This window comes from Grus americana, chromosome 8, assembly GCF_028858705.1.
Source record: "Grus americana isolate bGruAme1 chromosome 8, bGruAme1.mat, whole genome shotgun sequence".
Lineage (NCBI taxonomy): Eukaryota > Metazoa > Chordata > Aves > Gruiformes > Gruidae > Grus > Grus americana.
Genome location: NC_072859.1, coordinates 23,351,258 through 23,375,046, shown reverse-complemented (window position 1 = coordinate 23,375,046; position 23,789 = coordinate 23,351,258). Strand labels below are relative to the sequence as shown.

At 38.0% G+C, this 23,789-nt stretch overlaps 1 protein-coding gene across 2 annotated transcripts in view; it reads left to right on the top strand.

Moving 5' to 3' along the window:
* The window catches only part of ST6GALNAC3 (ST6 N-acetylgalactosaminide alpha-2,6-sialyltransferase 3), a 226,591-nt gene that overhangs the window by 97,385 nt on the left and 105,417 nt on the right, over positions 1-23,789 (top strand). For both annotated transcript variants that reach the window (XR_008577999.1, XM_054833102.1), the window contains exon 2: positions 4,059-4,253. Coding sequence is in view for 1 of the 2 variants with exons in the window: in XM_054833102.1 (XP_054689077.1) it covers positions 4,059-4,253 (195 nt within the window). In the remaining variant the exon portion in view is untranslated. The remainder of the gene's footprint in view (positions 1-4,058; positions 4,254-23,789) is intronic.

Below are 23,789 nucleotides of genomic sequence, written 5' to 3'. Positions count from 1 at the left end.
TAAAAGTACTGTTTTTATTGTTTTATTTCCATGAAGTTTTTCGTGAAATCCTAACCAGCATAGTAGTATGACAATATGACGCTCCTGTTTTTATTTCAATTCTTATTTTAACAAAGTAAATATAAATTGAAGCCTTAGAAGTGTGAATCACGCCTGCTGCTTATTGATTTTGATATACACGCTAGACAGAATGAGCCCTGATGTCTGAGAAATAACTGAAACCGAAACTGGGATTATGTTATTGTGGGGATTGAGTAAAAAGAGTTGAGAAGAAAATGCTTAGTTTTATAGTGTGTGCTTTCTGCCCAGCGGGGTCCCACGTATTGCACTACATATACTCTAGTCTGAAGTGTGTCCACTTTTATCTCTCTCTTTCTTTTTGTTTCTTCTTTCCCAAAACTGTGAATGCCAGCTACTTAGACTTAGTGTCATTAACAAATAGTAAACACCATCACTCTTCTGCTGTAAGATCCTGTATTCATAAGTATGGTAATTTTCTTCTTGCAGCTGTCATCTAGACTAGTCATGTACTATACTGAATGAAATAAAATGTTACAAAAGCTAATACACCGTGCAAGTCGTCCAGCTAAGAAACTGTTTAAAATATGTCTTATTGTTTACTCCTCACTGAATATTTATAAAAAAATGTTTATAACTGAATATGCATTTTTTAATTTAAATATCAGCAACCTCAAAATATCTACATGAAATTAGCTAGAAAAATATAAAGATTGATTGAGATTTATACAGGGGATGTTTCCATGTTAGAGAAACGTTTCTTTTGTTAAGAGACTATTTGCATTCATGAGACCTAACATTAAGAAGGAATAAGATTTGTTTCTGTGCAGACTTGCTAATTAATGTTGGTTTAGCTCTCCCAAATGGTAGGATGTGTAAGTATTTAAAATGTTGATGCAGACAAATTTTGAGACAAATGAGAGTCTGGTTTTCGTCCCTGTATATAGCTTCATACTTCTCTGCATATCCTAATGTCATGTAGAGCACCTGGAGCCTCCAATGCTAAATTTTATCAGAGGAAAGATAAGAAAAATCCATTTATCTGTAGAAAGGGAGATTTTACAAGAAGCATTTACTGACAAATAGTGCCTGTATTTTTTTTTTTTTCTTGAGTAGGTAAAGGAAGGAGGAACTTAAGGGGAACAAATTACTTTTAGGGGTGCCCTCTAGAATACTCTTGGCCACTGAGCAGACTGCCTTACTTGATGCTTAAGAAGGCTAAAATTATGATGAATAGATGCGTTGTTGTTTTTTCAATATTTTTTACAGTGAAAATGTATAGAGACACTGAAATTCCAATTTGTAATAGTCTTTCTCTCAGAAAATGCATATTGTTGGATCTCATGCCTTTAACAAAAATTACAGGAGAACTGAATCCTTAACGCAAGCTTCCTTTGTACAAGTTGATAAGTAGACATTGTGTTTGTATATGGCTAGATTTTTTTTCCAAAACAGATGCCTTAAATCCTTTCTGTTGTAAAAATTCCTTTCTCTCATTGCACTGTTCTAGTTAGTGCAGGTTCTTTCTGGCTAAGCAACACACCCAGAAAAATCTTTGCTATTTTCTTTTTCAAATGATATTTGCTTAAATAAGAAAACAAAAGGCGACTATACTTTTTTTTTTCCTCCTGTAGTACAGTGTATTTAAAAAGAATGAATATAAAAATCAGATGACATCCTAATGAAGGCCAAGAAATCTAGCTACACAATCTGAATTCTTCTTGGGGCAGAGGGTCTTTAGAACAGCTTCCTGTGAGAAGCACACAAAGTGATTGCAATGTTTTCAAGTTCAGAACATCTCTGCATAAAATAAAGGAAGTAAAAATGGTATTCAACAAACCAGGAAGATAGAATATGTGGAAATCAGGTAGTGACATCATGCAGGGCAATATTGCTGCTTCCTGCTGTGGATGTTTTGATTGAAGTATGCTCATGTAGTGGAGTGAGGCTCTAGATTCCTCTTTAAATATTTGCAATATTTTAATTCTGATTTGCAATAAATAGTATGACTAATCCACGCTCCGTCTCATTGCTTTATGATTATCACTTGCACTGCACATCTTGGCTGCTCTTAACACTTACAAGGTCCTGATATATAGCTAAACATTTCTGACTCCATCTGGTACAAAGAGAAGTGACACAGAAGTGCTCCCCAGCCAGTTTATTGCAATTTAATGTAAATCTGCTATAATGCAGCTGATGAAAAGTGCAGCGGCTTCCATGAATTCTGAAAGCTGTGATTGGGTTGCGGCTGCTGTGATTGGGTTGCGGCTGCTGCGCTGCCCTCTGAAGATTTGCTGAGTTTAATTTTACATTGCACAGCCATTAGCTGACTAAGATTCCTCACTGAATTGCATTGCCACAATACTTCATCATCATCATCTTCCCTTTCTCCTCACAGTGACCTCATTCATCCAAATTTTCCATCTCAGTATTTTGTTGCTTTTGTCTTATAAATTGCAGCCTCCTAATAAATCAAACCAGAAATAGCTGTGCAATTGATCCCCATAATGTACGATTTTGTTAACTCTGTGTGGGAATACAGTAATATCCCTTCAAATTTGCTGTGTGCTCTTTGTGATTCTCACTGTTTTCTCTGTCCAGAAACTGAACCGAAGCATGGCAGCAGTGCCTGCAGGCCTTGTGCACGGGCGCATAGCCCTTGCGTGCTTATGTTCAGTAAAACTTTGTCTGGTTCTTTCCCAGTATGTTTACTGTGTAAATATCATTGTTTCTTCTGCTCAGCATTTTGAATTTTAGTTTCTTCATTCTGTCAAATGAACCTCCAGGCAAAGAAGAGATTCGTCTTATATTGTTGCAATAAGAGCTCACCTTTCACTCCTCCATCGTCATTGCAGCATGTGCGATCTTATTGCCATCATGTACGAAACCTGTCTTAAATGTGTACTCTGCTGGTTCCTGATAACTGGTGGTATTTGTAGACCAGAATTGGGGTTGATTGGATTCTGCCATCCAGCTTTAAGTGTTACTATATACTTATGAAGGCCCATAGGCAAATAATTCCCCCCCTCCTTTTCTGTATATCTTACTGTTTAGAGAGGCAGAATTACATTCAGTAGGGTGATTAAACTGTGGCAAATTAGGTAAAGCTAGAATGTAATTAAAGTACAGTAAAAACACCTATATATGATCATTGTTCCATTCCCTCAGAGAAAATTTAAAAATAACCTTTATGATAGAATATCATACCTAAAATCTTTACATATGCCAACTAATATGTTTTGTCCTTAACTAATTTGTCTAGAAGTAGTTGACCGCAGTATTTAAAAAATAGCTAAAAATGAGGGGAACATCATATTTCTTACAATTTTTTTTCTCCTGCAGACCAGGTAGTTACCCAGGGAAAAAGTTGATATTGTTCTGTGGTTCCATTAACCAGTCCAACCAACTGGATAGGTTAGAGGTGGAAAGCAAAGGTTAATTAGATACAGGCTTCAGGTCTGTTACATTATTAACGATGGAGGTCATATTGTCCAAGATAATAATGCCTCACTTCATAAATTTGTGAACCTGGAATGAGGCAGAACATTGTGCTGACTTCACAATTATTCTAAAATATTTAAGGTTAGAGTATGAATTCTGTTGCACAGGAATGATTTAAAATTAACGCACAATAAATACAATCTGTAGAGAGCATCTTCTTTACAGTAAACTTTGTATGGTATGGCTGCAAATGGCATTTTCAGTTTGTGTATTTGCCATGTGTCTGGAGCACTCATGATTTTGAATGGAGACTTTGATGTGGATGCTTTTATAAAAATCTTCATTCCAAATACAAATAAAATTTAAATCACTTCTAAAAGACACTCTCGAAACCTCTGAAATGGAAATCTATTTGAACAAAATGATCCAGTCACCTGTCTCCTGGTGCTCCTGCAGTGAGGTGACTACCATAAAAATAATTTCACATGAAGCTTTCTAAAGTGTTTTTCCCTCATCCTACAATAGAAGAGATGTATTCTTTATTAAAACCAATTCTTAATTTTAATAATTTATTTTCTTTCTTCTTTTCATTACAGAGAAAGTCCATTGTTGCTGTGAGTTTCATTGCAGCATTCCTCTGTCTGATCATCGTTCGTCTCACAAATGAAGTAACTTTCCCTTTGATCCTAAACTGCTTTGGACGAACCAGTGTCAAATGGATACCATTTTCTAATGGCCAAAGGCAGCCTCTGAGAACTCATTATGGATATATAAATGTGAAAACACAAGAGGTAAGACCTGGTATCAAGAGCACAGCAAAATGGACCAGTAGACTTCTCTTTCTCTGATCCCACATAACTGGTTTTCTACCAACCTGTCCAGTGTAAAAACTAAAGCAAGCAATGTTTCTGAGCAAAGTGTCTTTTAGATCTGTGCTACCATTTAAATGACCATTGAATTTTTTTAATTTCTGTCATGTCTGCAGTGGAGAGAGCAGTGAGATGGCCTCAAAATTACGCTTGGTTGCAGTGAAAACTGATATTTATACAAGCAAGAGAATTTTTCATATTAATTTCAAGCCTTCAGTCCCTTTAACTCAAAAGAAAATTTCTTGTGTGGGTTTGTGATAAACTTCTAAAAATGTTTAATTTTGCCTGGGATACCCAAGGAAGTAGTAGTTGTAGTAGTAGTGCATGGAAGAGGAAAAGGCAATCATTTGTGAACTGAACATATGTGAGCGTTGAAAAGTTATAGAGCTAGATGTTGACTGGATTTTTCTGAAACTATTACATTAACACGTGGTAGCTATTTGAAATCCGGGTATGTATTTCCACTCTGTATTGTAAAATGATTTGGCCTGTACCTGCTTTGCAAAATACTTGCTGTGTGATAAAAATACTTGTGTGATAAAATTATATTTTACAGGGACTCCTGTTTTAAACTGTCTTGGCAAAATATCTAGTGACATTGTTGGGTTTTGGTGGTAGAGGTGCTTTTTCTCCAGACTCTGACGTCCCCTTCACTACCCCCCCCCGCCCTGCCCCTATTTACAGCAGATGCAAACTTGCAAAATAAGCTAACTGAAAAAAATCAACTCTTTCTAAAAGTTGTTTCTGATCAGTTATAGCACTGTCAGTCATGAGAAATACTATCAGACTTCCACTTAATGCTACTTATTTTTCTTTATAAAGTTGCAATTATTATTACTCATGAATGAAATTCATTCACATAACAGCTTTTATAGAGAATGAAAATATTTTACCACTTCATGATATTCAGTCTTATAAGTGTATTGGACAAGTTAGTTATGATTTTACCTTTAGAATGTTAAAATGAAAATCAGAATGAGAGAGGGTTATAATTTTTTAGGAGGCATTTTCTTTTAAACTTCTGTATCTTTTAATCGTTGTCCATGTAAGATGCAGCACTGAGTATGTTGGAAGCCAAAGTATATTATCTACAGAGCAGAAAAAGGACAAGCACCCAAAAGGAAATCGGTTTGAGTGAGGTTGTGAATCCTAGTCCCAGTGAAATGAATGGGAGCTGCTGTTGAGTTCAAAAGGGCTAAGGCTTCATCCAGCATATCTCAAATATAGGAGGACCAGGAACCCACTAAAAATGAGGGACAGTGTGTTCTGCATGTCCCTGGGTTATTTCCACAGCAGCAGGTGTGGAATCTGAATGAGGTAGAGCTGCCACGGTCACTTGATCACTATCAGTCTGAACTGATAACTGGAGAGGAGAGGAGCATGCTAATCCATTTTTATTCACCATTGCCTTCATCAGAGGTTAGATGTAGCTTGTGGGAGCCTTAATTGATTCTTAAATTTGATAACATGCTTGGAAGTTCTCACAGTAAATGGAAATGAATGTCCTGAAAGTAGGTGACCAGTATCGATTAGTAAGAAATTTGTCTCAATTTAGCTTAGGTCATGAAGGATTCCTTAAACTCAGTAATTTTGTTTTCCCCCTTGTATTTGCAGATTACATTAATATTTGCTAATTAAAATTATAATGAAGAAACTGAACATGCCTTGCTAATTGTGAATGCACTGTCTTCTGACTTAATTATTCCCTGTGTGAGGGAAGTTTTATTGTGCTGCCCATGTAAAAAGCTTTTACATGGCTCATGTTCCTAACTCACACTCATAGCTTTCTCATACTACAGTTTTTATAACAAAGATTGCTTTATAAAATATACATTTGTATGCTATTTGTATTAAAATGGCCAGCAATTATCAATTGTTCATAGAGATTAAAACCACAGATCTCTCACTTCTATAAGTGCCAAATACATTGAATTTCTGCTCATTTCATAGAATCAAGATATTCTTTTCTAGTTTTTTATGCTGCTATGGTATGTAAAATAAGCAGACGGTCCAGTCTGTGAGTGCAGCTAATGCCTTAAACAAATGGGGCCAAGGTTTTTGCAAAATGGGACGCATGCCATCTCATCAATGGGCAAGGACCAGGAGGTGAGGAAACTGTACCATAATGAATTGTCAGAACATTATGTGATGGAAGAGAAGATATAAAAGGCTTTTAAAGACATGATTTTGGCTTTCTCTTTTCTCTTTTGTTGAGAGAATATATGCACACCTGATGAATGTGTTCATAGGCTTGTAAGGTGACCTTTGAAGCCTGTCACCCCACTGGGTCCTACGTGTCTCCTGCTGTCCGATAGCACTCCCTTCTGTTCCTCAGCCACTTCCAACATCCTTCTCCCTCTTTTTTTCATGTTTGTTCTCTGTTCTCCTTTACCTGTTCCTCTCAGGCTCCATTCTGAGGCCTGGCTGTATGCAGTGTGCCAGGGCTCTCTAATCCCACCTTTTCAGTGTACTTAAATAGTACGCATACAAGGTCAACAAAACAGAGTAATTAGAGTAATTTGCCACCAACCCAGTCAGTCATCTGATGTGACAGGGAAGCTAGAAAATCTAGCCTTTCCTGTCCCTCCCTTGCATAGTTACTTTCTGAGGAAAAAGGGGGGGGGGGGAACCAAACCCAAGACTAATCCATTGGGAAAAAAGTTAAAGTTAGGAGGGGCTGATTTCTTTTGGGGCAAAGCTGAGTGGGATGAGACTTGAAAACCTTGTAGGATGATGGAAAATCAATTACTTGGTAATTAAGGCTGAAGTGATCAATGATTTGTGTTAAAGATGATCAGGAAATATGGTGATATGAACATCTGTGTTTATCTCAGGTAAAAAACAGTGATGTGTATATTATTAGGCATGATCAGAATAATGTAGTAAAGACATATTTCAGGGGTGATGTGTATTTGACTTACTATAATACTATGGAATTTTTATTATTAAAAAGTCTGAAAAAAATTAAGATTACTATAACTAGATTATATGTGAATATTTAGTATAAAATGCAGAGACACACATAACTTAATCCCTAATTAAGGCTGTACATAATACAGGCTTGTTGCTATAGTTTCCTTGATTTGTAGCTATAGCAACATCTTTGGAAAAACTGACTTTATGTACAGTAAACATACTATATTTGAAATATAAATAGATATGAAGCATTATACTATACTGGTCCATTATGTCTAGACACATATTAGTTTGACTTTTGAGACAGTTCTGAAGTAGATGATTCTTCACCTAGAAAATTTGTATCCAGTGCCCACACTCCCTCCCCTCAAGAGAACGGGATCCCTCTGTATTCCTCCACAGGGTGATCTCTTTTCCCTTTGCAATGTCCACATCTGAGGGGACTCCCTGAGATTTGCGAGAGACTATGGCTGCCTGTTTTGCAGTATTGCTGTCTGGCTCATGTATATGAATTTTGACCTTTCGGTGAAAAGGTGTATGGGCAAGATGACCTTTCTGTCCCTTATTTCTTCTACTTTGTACCTATGGATTTTTGGTAATAGGTCCCATGAAATCCATCTTTAAGAAATGTTAGTTACTTTTATCCTATTCCTGGTATTCTTTCATAGAAAATATTGCTTTGATACAAGTCCACAGTGGTTACCTAATTGAAACCTATTGTCATTTGAGTAAACTTCACTCCCGCCCCAAGCTGATGTAATGATTCTTCTTGTGTGTCAAAAATGGGCAAGCAGATAAAAAGAAGCAGGTACAGAAAATATAACCTTCCTCCTTCTTTCGTACCGCTGCTACTCTACAAAGAGTTCTGGCAAAATTAATGAACATCATGTATTTAAATTGCAGCATTATGACATCAATTTAAAACCCATTAGCAGATTGAAACTTTATGCTAGGCAAGTCTAATAGTGTTCTTGGATATTTGATTGTGCTTCCTGAAAGGTGAATATTGAATAGATTTTTACTACACCGTCAGTATTAAAATAATATAGCATTTTCTTACATACGTAAAATCTGAAATATAGCTGCAATAACACTTGAAACATGAATATATTTCTTATAATTAACTACTATACAAAGATTAAAACTGTTCTTGGAAAAGGGTAAGTTCTGAGATGACCTAAAATCCCTACATTAAACTGCAACTGTGAGATCTAATGGCTTTGTCTAAAATGAATTCTGAGGGAGAGAAGAGCCTTTGTGTCATGAACATTGAAGAATCTCACAGTATAGTGATGAGCACTAGATAAAAGGAACATGCGTTGTAGCAGTTAAGATTTAAAAAAAAAATCCTATCGTAACTGAAAAAGTCATCAATACTATGTTGATATTGAAGAAATAAATTTTGATCATATTATCACATACAATTTTGTCCTACAACCTGAACAAACTATACAAGCATTAATTGCTTACCAGTTGTGGCACATACAGCCACGCGTTTGTGTGAACATGCAGCCTAAGCCTAGTTTCTTTTCTTTTTGCCAGAAGTTCTGTGGTAGAACTCAACTGAAATGAGTGGAGGTTTCCTCAAATGCAATATCCTAGATATGAATAAAAATAGAAGGAGGCTACAGAGCTTATACATGTTTGTGTAGTCCTTTTTTTTTTTTTTTAACAGAATTAATTGCATTAAAAAACAATAGAACCTGAAGCATAGAGGAAAATTAACATACCTTGCAAAAATACAGGCTATGTAATGTGCTATCTGACTGTAAGGTAAGGCACATACCATTTCAACAACAGCAAAAGCATAGTTGTCAAACATGTTAGGAGTAATTATAGGAAGGACCCGTACCAATCACGAGAGACCATATTCTTATTAAACTTGAATTAAATTCAAAAATGCACAAAGAAAGCAAAAAATGTGATGGATGTTTTAATATTAGTTTCTTTCCAGATATGGGAGTAAGAAAAAATTATAAAAGGACTGAAATTTTTATATGAAATACTAAAAATAAGTAAAACTAGTGATCAACCTGGGAAGGTTTGTTTTGCCTCTGTTAGTGATGGAAGCAAAGTGACACTTACTATGAAGAGAAACTTGGACAATAGTGCTAGGCTTCATGTCAGAACAGAAGGTACCAGACTGTGAACTTGCATGATGTATTCAGCCAGCTTCAGAGATGTTTGTTTCATACTCTTGCTGGGAAGAACTGGGTCCTAAAGAGACTAAAAAGCTACATCAGCTGGAACTCACTGTGACAGAAAGTTGCTTTAGTATTTAATTTCTGACACATTCATAGCTTCTATCCTGTGTTTTCCTTTGGGATCTTATTCATTGTTACAGCTTAAGAATTCATAGGATATTTTGTTAAGAAAAGGTCATCTGTTTCATTGTCATTTATCATTTATATCCCTTCTAAGACACAATTTTATATCAGTTGCTCAGTTACATCATTTCAGCCTTAGTAATCACGTAATAATAATAGTAATCATATGGAAGTAAAATGAAACATGCCATTTATTCTTCAGGATATTTTTCTACTTCTGCCATATAAATTTTCAGGAACAACTTTTCTTGGAAATATTATGGAAGAATTGGCTACATAACATTTTTAATGATGATCATATTGCTTATTACACTTCCGAGACAGATTTGTATGGTGGGTTCTTGGATCCCATCCCCCCACCCCTTTGTGTTTGCTAACTATAGCAGAGCTCCTATTCCTGGCTCTGGGAGCCTTAGGCACACACTGGAAAATAAAATTCCTGCAGACTTTAAGCACCAAATGAGCAACTCCAGGAGCACATCTTATATTACAGAAATAGACCTCACTAAACAAATTATCACCGGAGTCCCCACTGCTTTCTTCCACTTTCCAGCCCCCTTTTTGCCTGGGAGAAGAGAGAACCATCAGAATAAGCTGCAAGGTCCACTTGAAACCACTCAGGCTGTTATGAACCTACAGGAGAGAAGGGAGCACAGATGATGTGTGTCCTCAGTAGAATAAATCCTGCCAGCTCAGCCTTTTTCCTTCTGTATGTATGGAATTAGCTTAGGTTTTTAATGCTGCCACAACTCTGATAGTGTCTCAGGAGGAAAAAGTCAAGTGCCAGGATAAATATATCGAGTATTCTATACAAAGGAATTAAATCTGCTCCACACAGAGCCTGAATGTGATGAGTCAAGCAGTGCTGCCTGTGTGGCAGCTCTGCTATTTTCTAAAAAAAAAAAAAAAAAAAAAAAAAAAAAAAAAAAAAAAAAGACTCAGGGACTTGAGAAGAGATTACTATCAGCCAGTGAGCTCTGCCAGCAAAAGTCAATCCCTAAGAATCTGTGCTGGTAGAAATAAATGTCTACGATGCACAGTCATTGGCTGGATTGATCTGTTGAGCGGAGCTTACAGGTTATACCGGAAGAGATGCCTGGTGTCATAGATTTGCCATCCACCTTGGTTATATGTAATTTCCAGAGATATCTCCCACCTTCTTGAGGATTTTTTACTGTTAGCAAAGGGGAGGCTTATATTAGATAATGTTAGACTCCCTGCGAGAAAGTGCCAGTTGTGTTTTCCACGTAAGAAGTGTGAGCAAAGCCTCTTCAAGTGAGAGACACAACGCCATGAAAATTGGCTTGGGGCTATTTGGAAAACAGAGACAAACCTAAGTTTTGCAGTTAGCCAGCTTGATAGACAAACTCCTATCAGTAAAGTTTTGGTTTAGTTAAATAGCAAACAGGACCAGACAAAGTAAATGGAGTATTCTTTGGACTGGTGAAGAAAAGAGCAGAGAGGTTTGGTGTAATAGCTTCTTGAATGAGACCACACCACTGGGGAAGATAGGAAAGGTTGGGCTCGCTAGTGTAATGAGCAGATGAGGATGAGGCTTGTGGTCAAGGAGAGGAAGGAGGAACTTATTGCTCTTACTTTGGATGAGAACTGAATTCTGTTACCATGATGTGATTTCAGCTTTTGTCAATAATAGTTGCTAAATGAAGGATGGGCTGGATTGCATTAATAGGAAACAAGGTGTCATCTTAGTGTTCCATTTCATCAGCCGGGAGAGCAGTGCCCTATCATTTACTCACTGAATATCCTCCTACTACTGCTGTTTAAAAATTAAGATGGCTCTATCATAGGAGCTTCAGTGTCACCCTCCTGAGTTTATACCTGGAGTCTATTTCAAGGTATCTTTTGCAGCAAAGTGTTCCTAGTTTTGGATGCAGTGAATGATGGCTAAGGTACACTTTGTACTGGTGTATAAAATACACCACTGAGCAAAAAGAGCCAGTGAAAATGGAATTTTACTCATATAATTGTTTCTACACAAGGGGTTTCTGCTGGCTATGACAATCAGCAATTTTAGCTCTTTGAGCTCTTGCCCAGCATAGCTATTCTGCCAGAGATGCGCAGCACTGAGCTGACCTGAAGCTATTAATACTTCCCTGCAGGGAAGCAGTGTGCCAGCCACACACACACATACGTGCATGGGCGTGCACATAAGCACAGCAGCTAGAACTTGCTCAAGAGACAGGCTCCTAACACTGACAATCATGCCAATTACTGGCTAGTTTTAAAGCCACAGCCATCTTCCTTGAAAGCCGTTGCTTTCCAAGTTTGCTCCCATGGCCATCTGTCATAGCCTGCATTTGGCAGCTTCAGGTTTTGCTGCAAGGCTCTGTGGATTGAATACATAGTTTTGTCTTTTTTATTGTTCTCTGAGTTGGTGGAAAGTTTCTACCACGTGAGCCTTTTCTCTTAGGTTTTTTGTTAGATTAAAATGTGAACCTTAAATGCGTTTTTGAGCTGTTAATCTGTGCTATCTGCTCACAGATCGGGCTGGAACAGGTGGACTGGTTTAAGTGTTGCATAGAGAGAAATGAGCTCAGAGACCCTCTTAGAGCAGATGCAGATTGCACTAGCAATAATTGCTTTTCTTGGGATAGTGTCTCTTGTCTGGCTGAATACATTAATCTGTGCGACCAAATATGTGTTATTTGGTCTGTAAGAGGTCCTATATGACTGTCGTATCAAAAACGTCATGCCCCTTACTGGCATTACTATGCTGGCAGGGTGTGCATCTTAGAGCTCTACTTGATAGAATTACACTATCTATAACAATGAGCTACATTTTCTGTGGGTGTAGCTGTAAATTTTATCTACTCATCATAAATAATTTTTGAACTAGCTCTAAACCAATGAGTGATATTACCACTAACATTGAAAAGTTCATGGTAAATTGTGTCCATGAGGCTGCACCCTAAAATGAAAATCAATTCAGTCTGGGGAGGGGTGGGGAGAAAATGAAGTTCTGTGTTATTTGCAGTATTTCCTTCCTCCATCTTTATTTTTCCTCCTCCCCATTTGATATATTTTTCATATTCAGCTAGTCAGAGATTACAGTAATCTGTTGTTTCCTGTCACTCAAGAAAAGCAGTTGGCATGCCCATTAGATGAATAAATACAGCGTTAAGTGAAATTCCCAAAATGAGTGCAGAGAAATTACTAGAGTGATTTTGGGATTGTCCACTTAATAACAACAATTCACCCTCCATTTTTATCCCCAACCCCAGGGGTGCACATTACTGCCTTTACCTTGTTCATACCAGTCAAGTCCTCTTTTCCACAAGTAATAGCATCATTTTTCGAAGTACAGCTTCTTGAATTTGTCTTTAAGAATCTCTTGTAGTTAGGACCCAGAGTTTTGGATTTGAAATTGATGGAAATGCCACAGGTCTTGGATCAATACTTCTCCAGGGGGGCAGAACCTGCTTGCTTCAGTTACAGGCTGCTAAGAATGCTCAAGGGCCTTGTATTAAAATTACACCAGCCAAAGTGCAAGTTGGTTTGGGTTGATTTCCCTGGTTCTAGTTCAGTGATGCTACCACCCTCCCTTCCTTCTGCCTTTTTGAGTCCCAGTGCCTAGGATTCCTGTTTGTAAAGAGAAAATATAATTTCTGGAGTGCATCAAGTTGAAAAAGTATTTTTCTAAGCTTTTCTTCAGATGCCTTCAGACTCCTATGAAATGCCTGACTGCATGCACAGGAGTCACCCCAAAGTAGTTCCAGGGCAGTACACTGAAAGCATAGATCAGCACTGGCAAATATTCTACAACAGAAATTAAACACCAAGGTGAAGGGTAAAGTTTGCCCTTTAGGTAAAAACAATAACCCTGTATTTGATGACATACAGTATATTATGGAATTGATCAATGACTGACAATTTTGTTCTCAGGTGTTTTTTGTGTAATTAATTTTATTGATTTATTAACATTTTCTAGCTTACAATACAGTTTCTCATGCTGTTTGATTTCTAGCATGTAAAAGATTTGTAATGTCTATCCTATTTCCTGTTAGCTTTTCCTTTTTAGATCTAGTGCATGTTGTCCAAAACTGCTGATTTCTTTCTTCAGCCCTCTGTCCTCTCTGATTTGGCTTGCCCTTTGCTGCCCAAAAGTTCTTTCACTAGATCATCAGATTACCTCTTCTCCAAAGATATACTACCATTTAGGAAAGAAGATAAGGGGTTGTTCTTAAGCCAGCTACTGCTGCATTCTGCACAAGGTTTGGTTCCTGAGTGGATCCAAGATGTAGCCCCAAGATGAAGGCATTATATTGATCCAGTCTTCAAGTGACAGGCTTTGGAAAAGCACCTGGGAATAGACTGCAAACCAGAAGAACCTATGGCAAAATTGTGTCTCAGGTCAGAGCTCACATACATTTTTAAGTTTCTTTCCGATGTCTTTACAAGCATAACTTCTTTCTCAAATGGAGTGAGTCCCTAAAAAGTTTATTTGCAGCCATGCCAGTGCCTCCCAAAGGCTGGGTACAGGCACTTTTCAGTGTTTTTGAGGCTAAACAGGCTCCCCAGTTAGAAGCCAGAGAAATTTAATTTTCTCAAACACATAGTAGATGGTGTTTCTTCATTAATTCTCTCAATGGCAGGCCTTCAGGGAGTCCCACAGGCAAGTAGTTCGGAGGCAGAGGGATTATCCTGTGGGATTCCCATTCAGGTGAGTCCACTCTGGAGCTGTCCTATTCATTTCTGTTCCAGTTAGTCCTTGGTGTTGGATGCACCTTGTCATCACCAGTATCAGTGACAACTGATGGAGCTGATAACATGACTGTAAGGCAAGTTATGATGATTGGTGTTGATCTTTTATTCAGAAGAGAATGAGCAGAGGAATAAGCTGGAACTCTTACAAACTAGCCTCAATTTCTGTCCTGCATGGACCAAAGTTCTCTTCAGTGCTTCAGGTTCATCATATTTGCAAAGGATTCATGCTTATAAAGAGCAAATAACGTTTTTGGATCAAGTCACTTCTGGTCATGTTCAAAAAGTAAAATGGGGGCAGTCAGATTGACTGTCATAAAATGATTTGGGATCTACTATCCCTGATAGATTATCACATATTAGCGTTGTATTACAACCAGAACTTCATTGTCAGAACAAAACCAAAAATAATCTTTGTACTATACTAATGCTTTATTCTGACTGACAAAGGATGAGGCAATCCAGGTACTGTGACAGGAGTGTTGGCACGTGTTATATAATGATATATAGCAACTTCTGTAGACTGCCATTCATTTTTGCATGAATTCTGTCTGTCTTTAATAAGTATGTGTAACTCCTAATAAATTTTTTTGGAGCTGAGCACAAGAATCAAGGAGAAATGGATTTTTGTAGGTATGGAGGCTGGTGATAGCCAAAAATGAGAAGGCAAAACTGACAGATAATTGTAGATGAAAAGTAATTTTCAAGCAATGGATGGCAGTGATATTGTTTCCTGTTTAAAATGAGTTGCCACCTCTGCTGGCCACATCGCGAGGTAAATTCTGTCATGAAATCTAAAACATTTGTTATGTTCAGGCTTTTGATCATCACATAGGAACCAGCATTGTGGAGGTCCCTCGACTTGCTCTTAAATGGCTTGCTGCCATTCTGGTGGGGGTTATCCACTCTTCATTTCCCGGGGAAGAAATGGCCTTTTGTGAGGTCGTTTATCTAAATAGCGCAGAAGTCATTTTCTGCAGACCTAACTATTATCATAACTGAATCCTTAAAAAAAAATTACAGTGACACTCTGAGGTTTCTGAGATTAGTGTCTTCCTTTAAGGCCTCTATTTCCTCTGGTATTACTTCCAGTCTTGTTCACTGAAACTGCAGTGCATGTCTACCATGAAGAGCATAAATAATGCATATATTTTTCTGTTAGTTTCAGTGTGCGCTAAATAGTTCATATACAAAAAAAAAAAATCTCGAGCTGAAAAAAACCCAAAACAATTGGCTGCTCATCTCCCTGCTAGTACGTGATTGAGCCATATTCCACATTAACTTAGGTTTTAACCTGTCTGCTTTTATATTTACAATTCTTGGGCCTTTGCCCACATCCCTTGGAAGATCATGTGGTGGATTAATAGTTCACCACTTCAGTTTTTCCTCAGACTGAGATATGGAAAATATTACAGCTGTTTATACCTCTTTATTTCCTGCTTCTTTAAGATCTTAAATATTTCCACTTCTCCTTCTCTTCTTTGTTCCAGTGTATGCAAACACTTGCAGTTGCACCTTTGTCACCAGGTTATCAAGCAAAACTCTTCCTTATTTTTCCTAATTCATCCATAACAAAAACCCACCCCTTCCTCACTGTCTCAGTTTCCCAGAACTCAGCATGGGATTCAGCTGTGATGTGAAAGAGGAGATGACATAACATGTTACCTCTGCTTATAGATATCTAGTTACCTGGAATTTATTTTTCCTAAGATGTCTTGGATGTTTTTTCATGAGATGAATCACTTCATGGTTTCCCAAGGTGATGCCCAGCTTGTTACTTTCCTCATGCTTTTCCACTCTTTCTGCAAATATGATTTATTTTGTCCTGAAGATTGTTTGTAAAGATAAGGCAGATTTAACGAGGAAAAGATCACAAAGATGTGTACTGTATGAGGCCAATTAAAAAAGGTTTAGAACTAAAAGGCAAAGTGATTTATTTTTTTGTTGTTGGTTTGGTTTGGGTTTTTTGTTTGTTTCAGACCAAGTGAGAAATCTTACAGTGGTTTGAGTTATTCTTGGCAATAGGATTTTTGGCCATCATTTTTTCCATTCAGTCTGCAGTAGCATTCTTGCAGTTTAAATGTGTTTGTTCATTAGAGGAACAGCTTTCATAATGGAATGTGCCAGATCTGTTAAGAAATTAGCAGTTCATTTTATGTTCAAAACACCTGATTTGTATATACATTTGTAGTTCTTGTATATTCAGATTAATTGTCCAATTATCTAGGAAGTTGTATTCTGAATTCCTGAAAATCAGTCTTTTTATCAGTCCACTAAATGCAAAAATGCTTCTAGTAATTTCCCTTCACTCACTAAGCATGTCATTTTTCTTTGAAAAATCTAGTTTGTCTGGCAAGATCTTTATAAACATAAATATAATTTTAGCAATTACATATCACTAACAGGCATTTCTATGTTAGATGTGAGTGAGTAGATATTATTGCATAATACATCTTAAAATCTGTTTGAATTTTTAAATTGCCAGAGGATTCATGAATGTAGCATTTTTGTTTCTTTCCAATATGAGAATCTCTCTATATAACCATTAGTTATTTCTGGATGCAATGAAGTATTTTTCTACCTAAGGATGTCCCAGATTTCTACTACTGTTTTGTATTTGAGATAGGATAATCTTTAAAAAGTGTTCTGCACAGAGGTAGTGTCTATTATTAAATATCTAGAGGATTTGGGAGGGCAAATGTGTTTCTAGATTGTTTGTGTTTAGGTTTGCTCCCAGTATCACTTTAAATGAAACCTCAGGTTCTTGCGCTTTGTGGAACCTCTGTGTGTGTCTGGAGCGCTGCCTTCCTGTGAAATAGATGTGGTGGGTTGACCCTGGCTGGATGCCAGTTGCTCACCAGGCCGCTCTGTCACTCCCCTCCTCAGCAGGACAGTGGGGTAGAAAATAAGAAGGGGAAAAAAACCAACACCTTGTCAGTCAAGATAAAGGCAGTTTAATAAAGCAAAAGCAAAAGGCCACGCATGGAAGCAACGGAAAATGAAAGATTTATTCTCTACTTCCCATCAGCAGGGCCACTTCCCAGGAACCAGGGCTTCAGTACGCATAGCAGTTGCTCTGGAAGACAAACATCGTAAATAATGATACGTCCCCTCTTCCTCCTCCTTTCTCTCAGCTTTTATTGCTGAGCAGACATCATATGGTATGGAATATCCCTTTGGTCAGTTTAGGTCAGCTGTCCTGGCTATGTCCCCTCCCAAGATCTTGCCCACCCCCAGCTTACTGCTGAGGGGGAATGTTGGAGAGACAGCCTTGATGCTGTGCCAGCACTGCTCAGCAGCAGCCAAAACTGTGTGTTATCAACACCTTTCTACAAAGCACAGCACTATGAGGGCTGCTATGGGGAAAATAAACCCCATCTCAGCCTGACCTAATACAATAGATTTGGTGTTTTATCAGGTTCAGCCCAAATTCTGTTGCCCTTTGCAAAGCGCAGGTCACAGCTTCTGGCATTAGTTTAAGAGCAAATGAGGCTGAATCAAGGTGAGGAAACATCCATGTATCAACAGCTGTTATACCCAGCCCTATCATCAGTGACATTTTAAAAACCCGTGTTTTGCCCCATCATAACTAAACTTTTTATGGTAATCGGTAGTATTTGTGGCTGTAATATAAATTCTACTGTGAAAGGATGCCTGGTTTCATTCTGCAGCAGAAAATGGACTTGACGTGAGCTTTGGTCCATAGGTAATAGATTCCTGAAGGCTCAGAGTGTTACTTTCAGCAAAATGCTAATCTGGCAAATTGGTACATTTAACAGTCATCCACAAATGCACCCTTTTGTGTAATATGCAGTTGATTGTAACAATTATGGATGCTATTTAATGGTGCCATCCTTAAACCTTCCAGTGTGATACTACCTAGAGAATTTGTTACTGATGAAATCATTATAGTGTTATAGAAATGAAATAGGTTGCTACTGAAATTACTCTCAAAATCTAATTGTAACTTTACTGGAATTTTTCCCATGATGGATGTTAAGTATATGCATTTTTCTTATTTTTATAGAAGCAGTGTTTTTATTTGTATGCTTAATCTTATTTCACTATCTACTATGTATGTATTAGGTTTTGCTTCTCATTTTCAGTTGTGGTCAAAGATAACTTTAGTCCAGTTCGCCTTTTATCTGATATTTTTCCATTCTTATTTCCCCTGTCACATGAATGAATAAAGCAACATATTTCCTTCCTTGAGACCTGCCTAGGATTGCTCAAATTAACACAATGAAGAGCCCTATTTTATCAATACCTGAAATGATGCAAGTCCTCTCAATTTCCTTTTGAGGGCTTCCTTGGAAAGAAAAACATGCTTTATAATTTCTTGCCTGCAAATCAATTCAGATTCCTATTATTTTATTTCATCAAATCTCTTGCTGTACCTAAAGGTTTCTTTATAGGCTTGTGATTCCCCCTCATCTTTGGTTCAGACTGTGTCTGATTAAAAAAAAAAGAGAGAAGAAATCTTCTTGATTATAGTCCATGAAGAATAGATGAAATCCTTGATCAGAATGGGAGATTCTGCGAGTGCCCGAGTTCCCTGAGCGCAGTACAGCATGCTTTCATGCCATCCTGTTACGTTCTCTCTGTATTGTTCTAGCTCTTATTAAAAGATGTGATATTTCATCACTTTCAGAGCGACAGCCTGACATCCATTGGTAGTTGTACCATTCTTTCTTTCTGGTCTTGATCTTACAATATAGATTGATCCTATGAAAGCTAAAAAACCCCCATGTCTGTTCAATGGATTCTCTCTCTGTAGTCACAAAGTCAGGGCTCAGAGGGGGTAGGTGACCACGAGCCACCACTTTTGTTACCAGCCATAGAATAAACTTGACTGCTGGGTTCAGAGGAAAAGATGCAGAAATAGCTTTTATTTCCTGTACTCTTAGATTTCTTGCATTTTTTCCCTCTTCCTAAAGCAGCAGACTGACTGAGGGATACTGACTGAATTTGATAATTATTGTTGCAAATTTGCCTTCAGGAAACTGGAAATCCATGAATCTGTGTTTCTAAAAACTTACAGGTATATACTACATCTATACAAAAATGTATTAATGTGTTCTTGGACTCAGTAGTCTCACTGTGTTTAGAAGTGGGCTACCCTTCCTCCTAAACAGAGAAAGCTTTGCAAAGTTAGGAGGGCAATATTGTTGGCGTGGTTTGGATAGTCCCGTGGATTTCTATTGTTTTGCTTAACAATTGCTTCCAGAGAATCTCAGATACCAGAAGCTATTTGTTAGGAGCAAATATTGTTAAGACCATTGTGTTTACTGTTGTGAAAATTGCCATGGGATTGTTACCTTTCACCCAGGTGGGCCCCACTGATGGGCAGAAATGACCTTGATTTAATGTCTCATCTGAAGGCAGGCAGTTCTAACTGTGCAATGACATCCCCCAAACGCTCTGTTGCAGCGTCAGCATTGGAAACAAGCCCATGTCTCAGTCAGAGATGTGCATCTCTGACCTTCTAGTGTAGAGGCAATAGTGCTGCCAGCTGTGTTATGCTGACAGGCAAAGGACTTGTTTTTGAAATCCAGGAGTAAAGAAATTGAGCTAAACACAACACAGACTTCTATTGTTGAAAAAAACGTGGCAATAAACCTCGGACAATCTTACCTTCAGTTTCCAAATTATTTTGTTTTCCAGGTTGCTGGGAATAATTCGATTCATTAATGCAGTTCTGCAGCATGATCTATTTAAATTTTATCCCAGAAAGAGTTCTTTTAGCTGAATAAAAGCCTTTTGAAAAAAACTGATTTATGTCACAGCCACAGCATTAAATATAGCAATTCTGGTTCAGTGGCAAAGTGGTGGGGGTCAGGGTCTGTGGTCTGCGTTTTCTAAGTGCTGTGAATGGATTTGCATGCACACAGCTCACATTAGCACTAACACAATTTGTACGTGTGGCCCCTGTGCAGTACTTTGGGAATGTAGCCCTCAATAGAGAAGATATTTACAGCACTGAAGCTCATGTTGGGAAATATGAACAGCTGTGCTCCAAACAGAAAACACACATCTGAAGTAAGACAAGCATACTGAAAATTATGTCCTGGCAGTTAACGTTTTTATTTGTACAGAGTGCTATGCAAAACTGAAAGGAAATATCATTCTTTCAGGATTAATATGTTTTGCAGAGCTAATAGGAGAAAAAACCTGTCATCAGAAAAGCTTTTTGCTGATTATAATTCTTTTTTTTTTGCTGCAGTTCCTGAAGTGTTGTTACAAAAGAAATATAATTAATAAGTAAAAGCTATCTCAGTCTGCTAATTATGTTTTACTAGCAGTGAGATGACCTTTTTATACTTTTGAATAGTCAGTTGAAATTGTTCCTCTAGAATGTACATCTACATAGATTTTTAGATTTTACTGTTTTAATTTTTCACTTCTAATATCTGCGCACCTGCTGTGCACAGGAAGCAAGACCTGAGAAAGGCTTTATCCACCATTCCATTGTAGGATCCTTGCATTTGCTTGCATCACGTTGAGTTGACCAGTAGCTAAATCCACATCAAGTTAAGAGGACTTTGCAAAAAGAAATTTGCAAAAAGAAATTTTAGCTAGTTTTAAATTTGATGGAACGCATGCTTTCCCCCACTGTGCTTCCCTGGAACTGATCTGTCCGTCTGTTCCCCAGTCCCTGCAGGGCGATGCCTGGGCAGTCAGAGGCGTAACTCCACTGATCTCCATGCGCAGGGAGCAAATGGGGCTTTTGCAGGATACGTGATAATTCTCTGACTAAATGGACCATGCTAAATACTTCGCCTTCACACACAGTTTTACCGGTTTGAGGTAGGGAAGCTTTTTTTCAATCATGGGAATATAACAAGTCCACACAGTTCTTTCTGAGATCAAGTATCAATGCCATTTTGCAGACTGGGAAAGTGAGACCATGAGGTTGTCATTTACCTGAGACCACAAAGCAGGGCAGTAACAGGCCAGACCACAGCTCAGGCTTCCTGAGTCCAAGGCCACTGTTCTGACCTCTAGACTTCTATTTCAATGTGCTTGTGGGATGGTGGGCTTGTATGTCCAGTGAATAATTTCTGAAAGGAGATCTTGTAGGTAAAAGACACAAAAAGCAGTTTAGAACGTAGTTTTGTTAAATACCTCTTAATTAGTTTACATAATGATTTTTGTATTACAGCTGCCTGTTAGACTCAAAATTTTGGATGCTTCTTTAATATGAATATTTTATTTCTTAATGACATATTTATTGGTCGGGGGAAAATATATTATTTTCACTAGAGCTGGTTGAAAAAATATTTTCCCAATAGGAATCATGAAGTTATAATTAAAAAAGAAAAATAGCGTCGCTACTGAAGTAGAGGGTGGTATTCTGCTGCCGCCACCGTTACTATGTTAGTTCAACTGACTGAAATCTGTGTGGTGGATAGGAAGGTTCTGGCCCTGCTGTGGGCAACATAGATGTACCTTTGAAGCTGACATAATACTAGTAGGGTTGCAAAGTCAAGGTTCGTGGACTGGGAAATGTCATAATTGAAATCACCTATCTACTTTTGATTCAGACTTTTTTGATGTATTCATGGCTCTGCATAGTGGGACAACTTCAGCCTCATTCATTGCCCAGATGTTACCATTTCTGGTGCCAGCTGGAAATGTATAAAGAAGGTTGCTAGGACTGCTGCCTCATTTTCTGAAGAAATGGGAAGGTGTGAAGGAGTCGGGACGTTATAGGAATGGAAGGCAAGGCCATCACAGTTAAGCATTAATGCTAGCTGTCAAATTCTATCCTTGCCTCTGTTACAGAATTTCTGTGTGATTCCAATCTAATCAAGCCATGTTTTCACTAATTGTGTGTTGTTTACTTTCTGAATGCTTAGTTTGAGACCCTGGGGTCTGATTTATGAAGCACTGATCTTTCACAGAGATAGCTCAAGTCAATGAAAAGTATTTGAATATACAAATTACCAAAGAATTCTACTTGCTTCAGGTTCTGTGTGTCAGCGACTGTGTACTTCTTAATTTAATTTATGACTTTTGCCTTAGTTTCTCAGACCCTTTCTGCTTAAGAGAGCTAATACAATCCTCTCCCGTCTCTCTTTAGAATGGTATTTGAGAAGTGAGGAGTTACTAGAATCTAAGTACTGTATGACAGCCCAGGCAGAAATTAATAAGTCTCAGAGCAGGGTGTGAATAGTGCTCAATAAATGAGGCATGGGGACACATTGACTAATAACAAGAAAACAAAGGCATCGAGTAGCTGCTCATTATGTCAGTCAGTGCAGGCAGGGGTCCAGTGGAAAAAATAGTAGGTGGTCGGGTAATTAAAGACAGTATCATAATGTGTGCGCACAAGGTTGCCCAATTAGGGCTGCACAGCAACCTTCATTCTGACACTTCCCTAAATTTTCAATGCTTGATTTTACACATTTAATGTTCCCTAGCATATTTTTGGTGTATTTACATATATATGCTCCCCATTGCCTCCTTCATTGCCAAACTGTTAATTAGGTAGAACTACTGAGAAATGCAGTTAGTTGGATAAACAGCGGTTTGCAACGAACCTTGGATATCAGGCTGCCGAGCAGGAAACTTCAGGCTGTCAGAGCTTTGAAGGGTTTACATCAGTGGTGATGAATTTGTTGGCTTAATTATTTTTAAGAAATTAGTTATGTTTTCAGTGCAGTCTCTTTTCTTGCACACTATGTTAAATTATTTCTAGTTCTGCTTCTACATTTATTCTTCATGGCTTATTGATGATGGTGTGGATGAAACATCTTTTTAATGAGAATTGTGTTCCTAAGACTCTTCTCCCTTGAGTGTGAACAGGCTTTAGCTATGCCCCTCATTTTAGAAGATAATTTTATTTCATCCATTTCTCCTTTTGGAAAAATATTATCTGGAGCCAGATATTTTGGTTCTAAAGTGCAGCTTTCTAATTGGCATTAACTGCTTGTGTGATTTGGAACTTTTCAGAATGTGAGTGAAGAACAATAAACATAAAATTGGAAAAATGGAGAGACTGGGACAGGAGAATGATGGACAGGAAAGTAAAGAAGGTTTATCCAGACTTTTTGTCTTGTGCATACAAATAAATTGTTTCAGTGCTTCAGTGATGCTGCTCTCCTGAGCTGTGCCTCTGCAATTGCACTGTTAGCGGTCTACTTGAAGTAGGGTGCCGTTATTCTGAAATATGCCCTCACTTGAGTACAGACATGGCTGAGGGTTGAGCAAGGGCTTTGTTCCCTGTGCTTCCTGGTTGAGGTGAGATGCCTGGATGTCTAAATTGCTGTTGTCAGAGGCCAGGTCTCCTTTACCTACCTGTCAGAGCAAAGGGGTTAAAGGGGTGATACAGGAATGTAAGGATGTCTGAGTTAGAGCCACGTTTGCTGGCTAAAGTTCCTCAAGGCACCTGCTTTGCTCCAGTACATGTCCACCTTCACAGTCTGTCCCTAGGAGCTTGCAGAGTTAAAGCAGTCTTGTTTCCTTGTAAAACTACGTTCTTATATTCTTG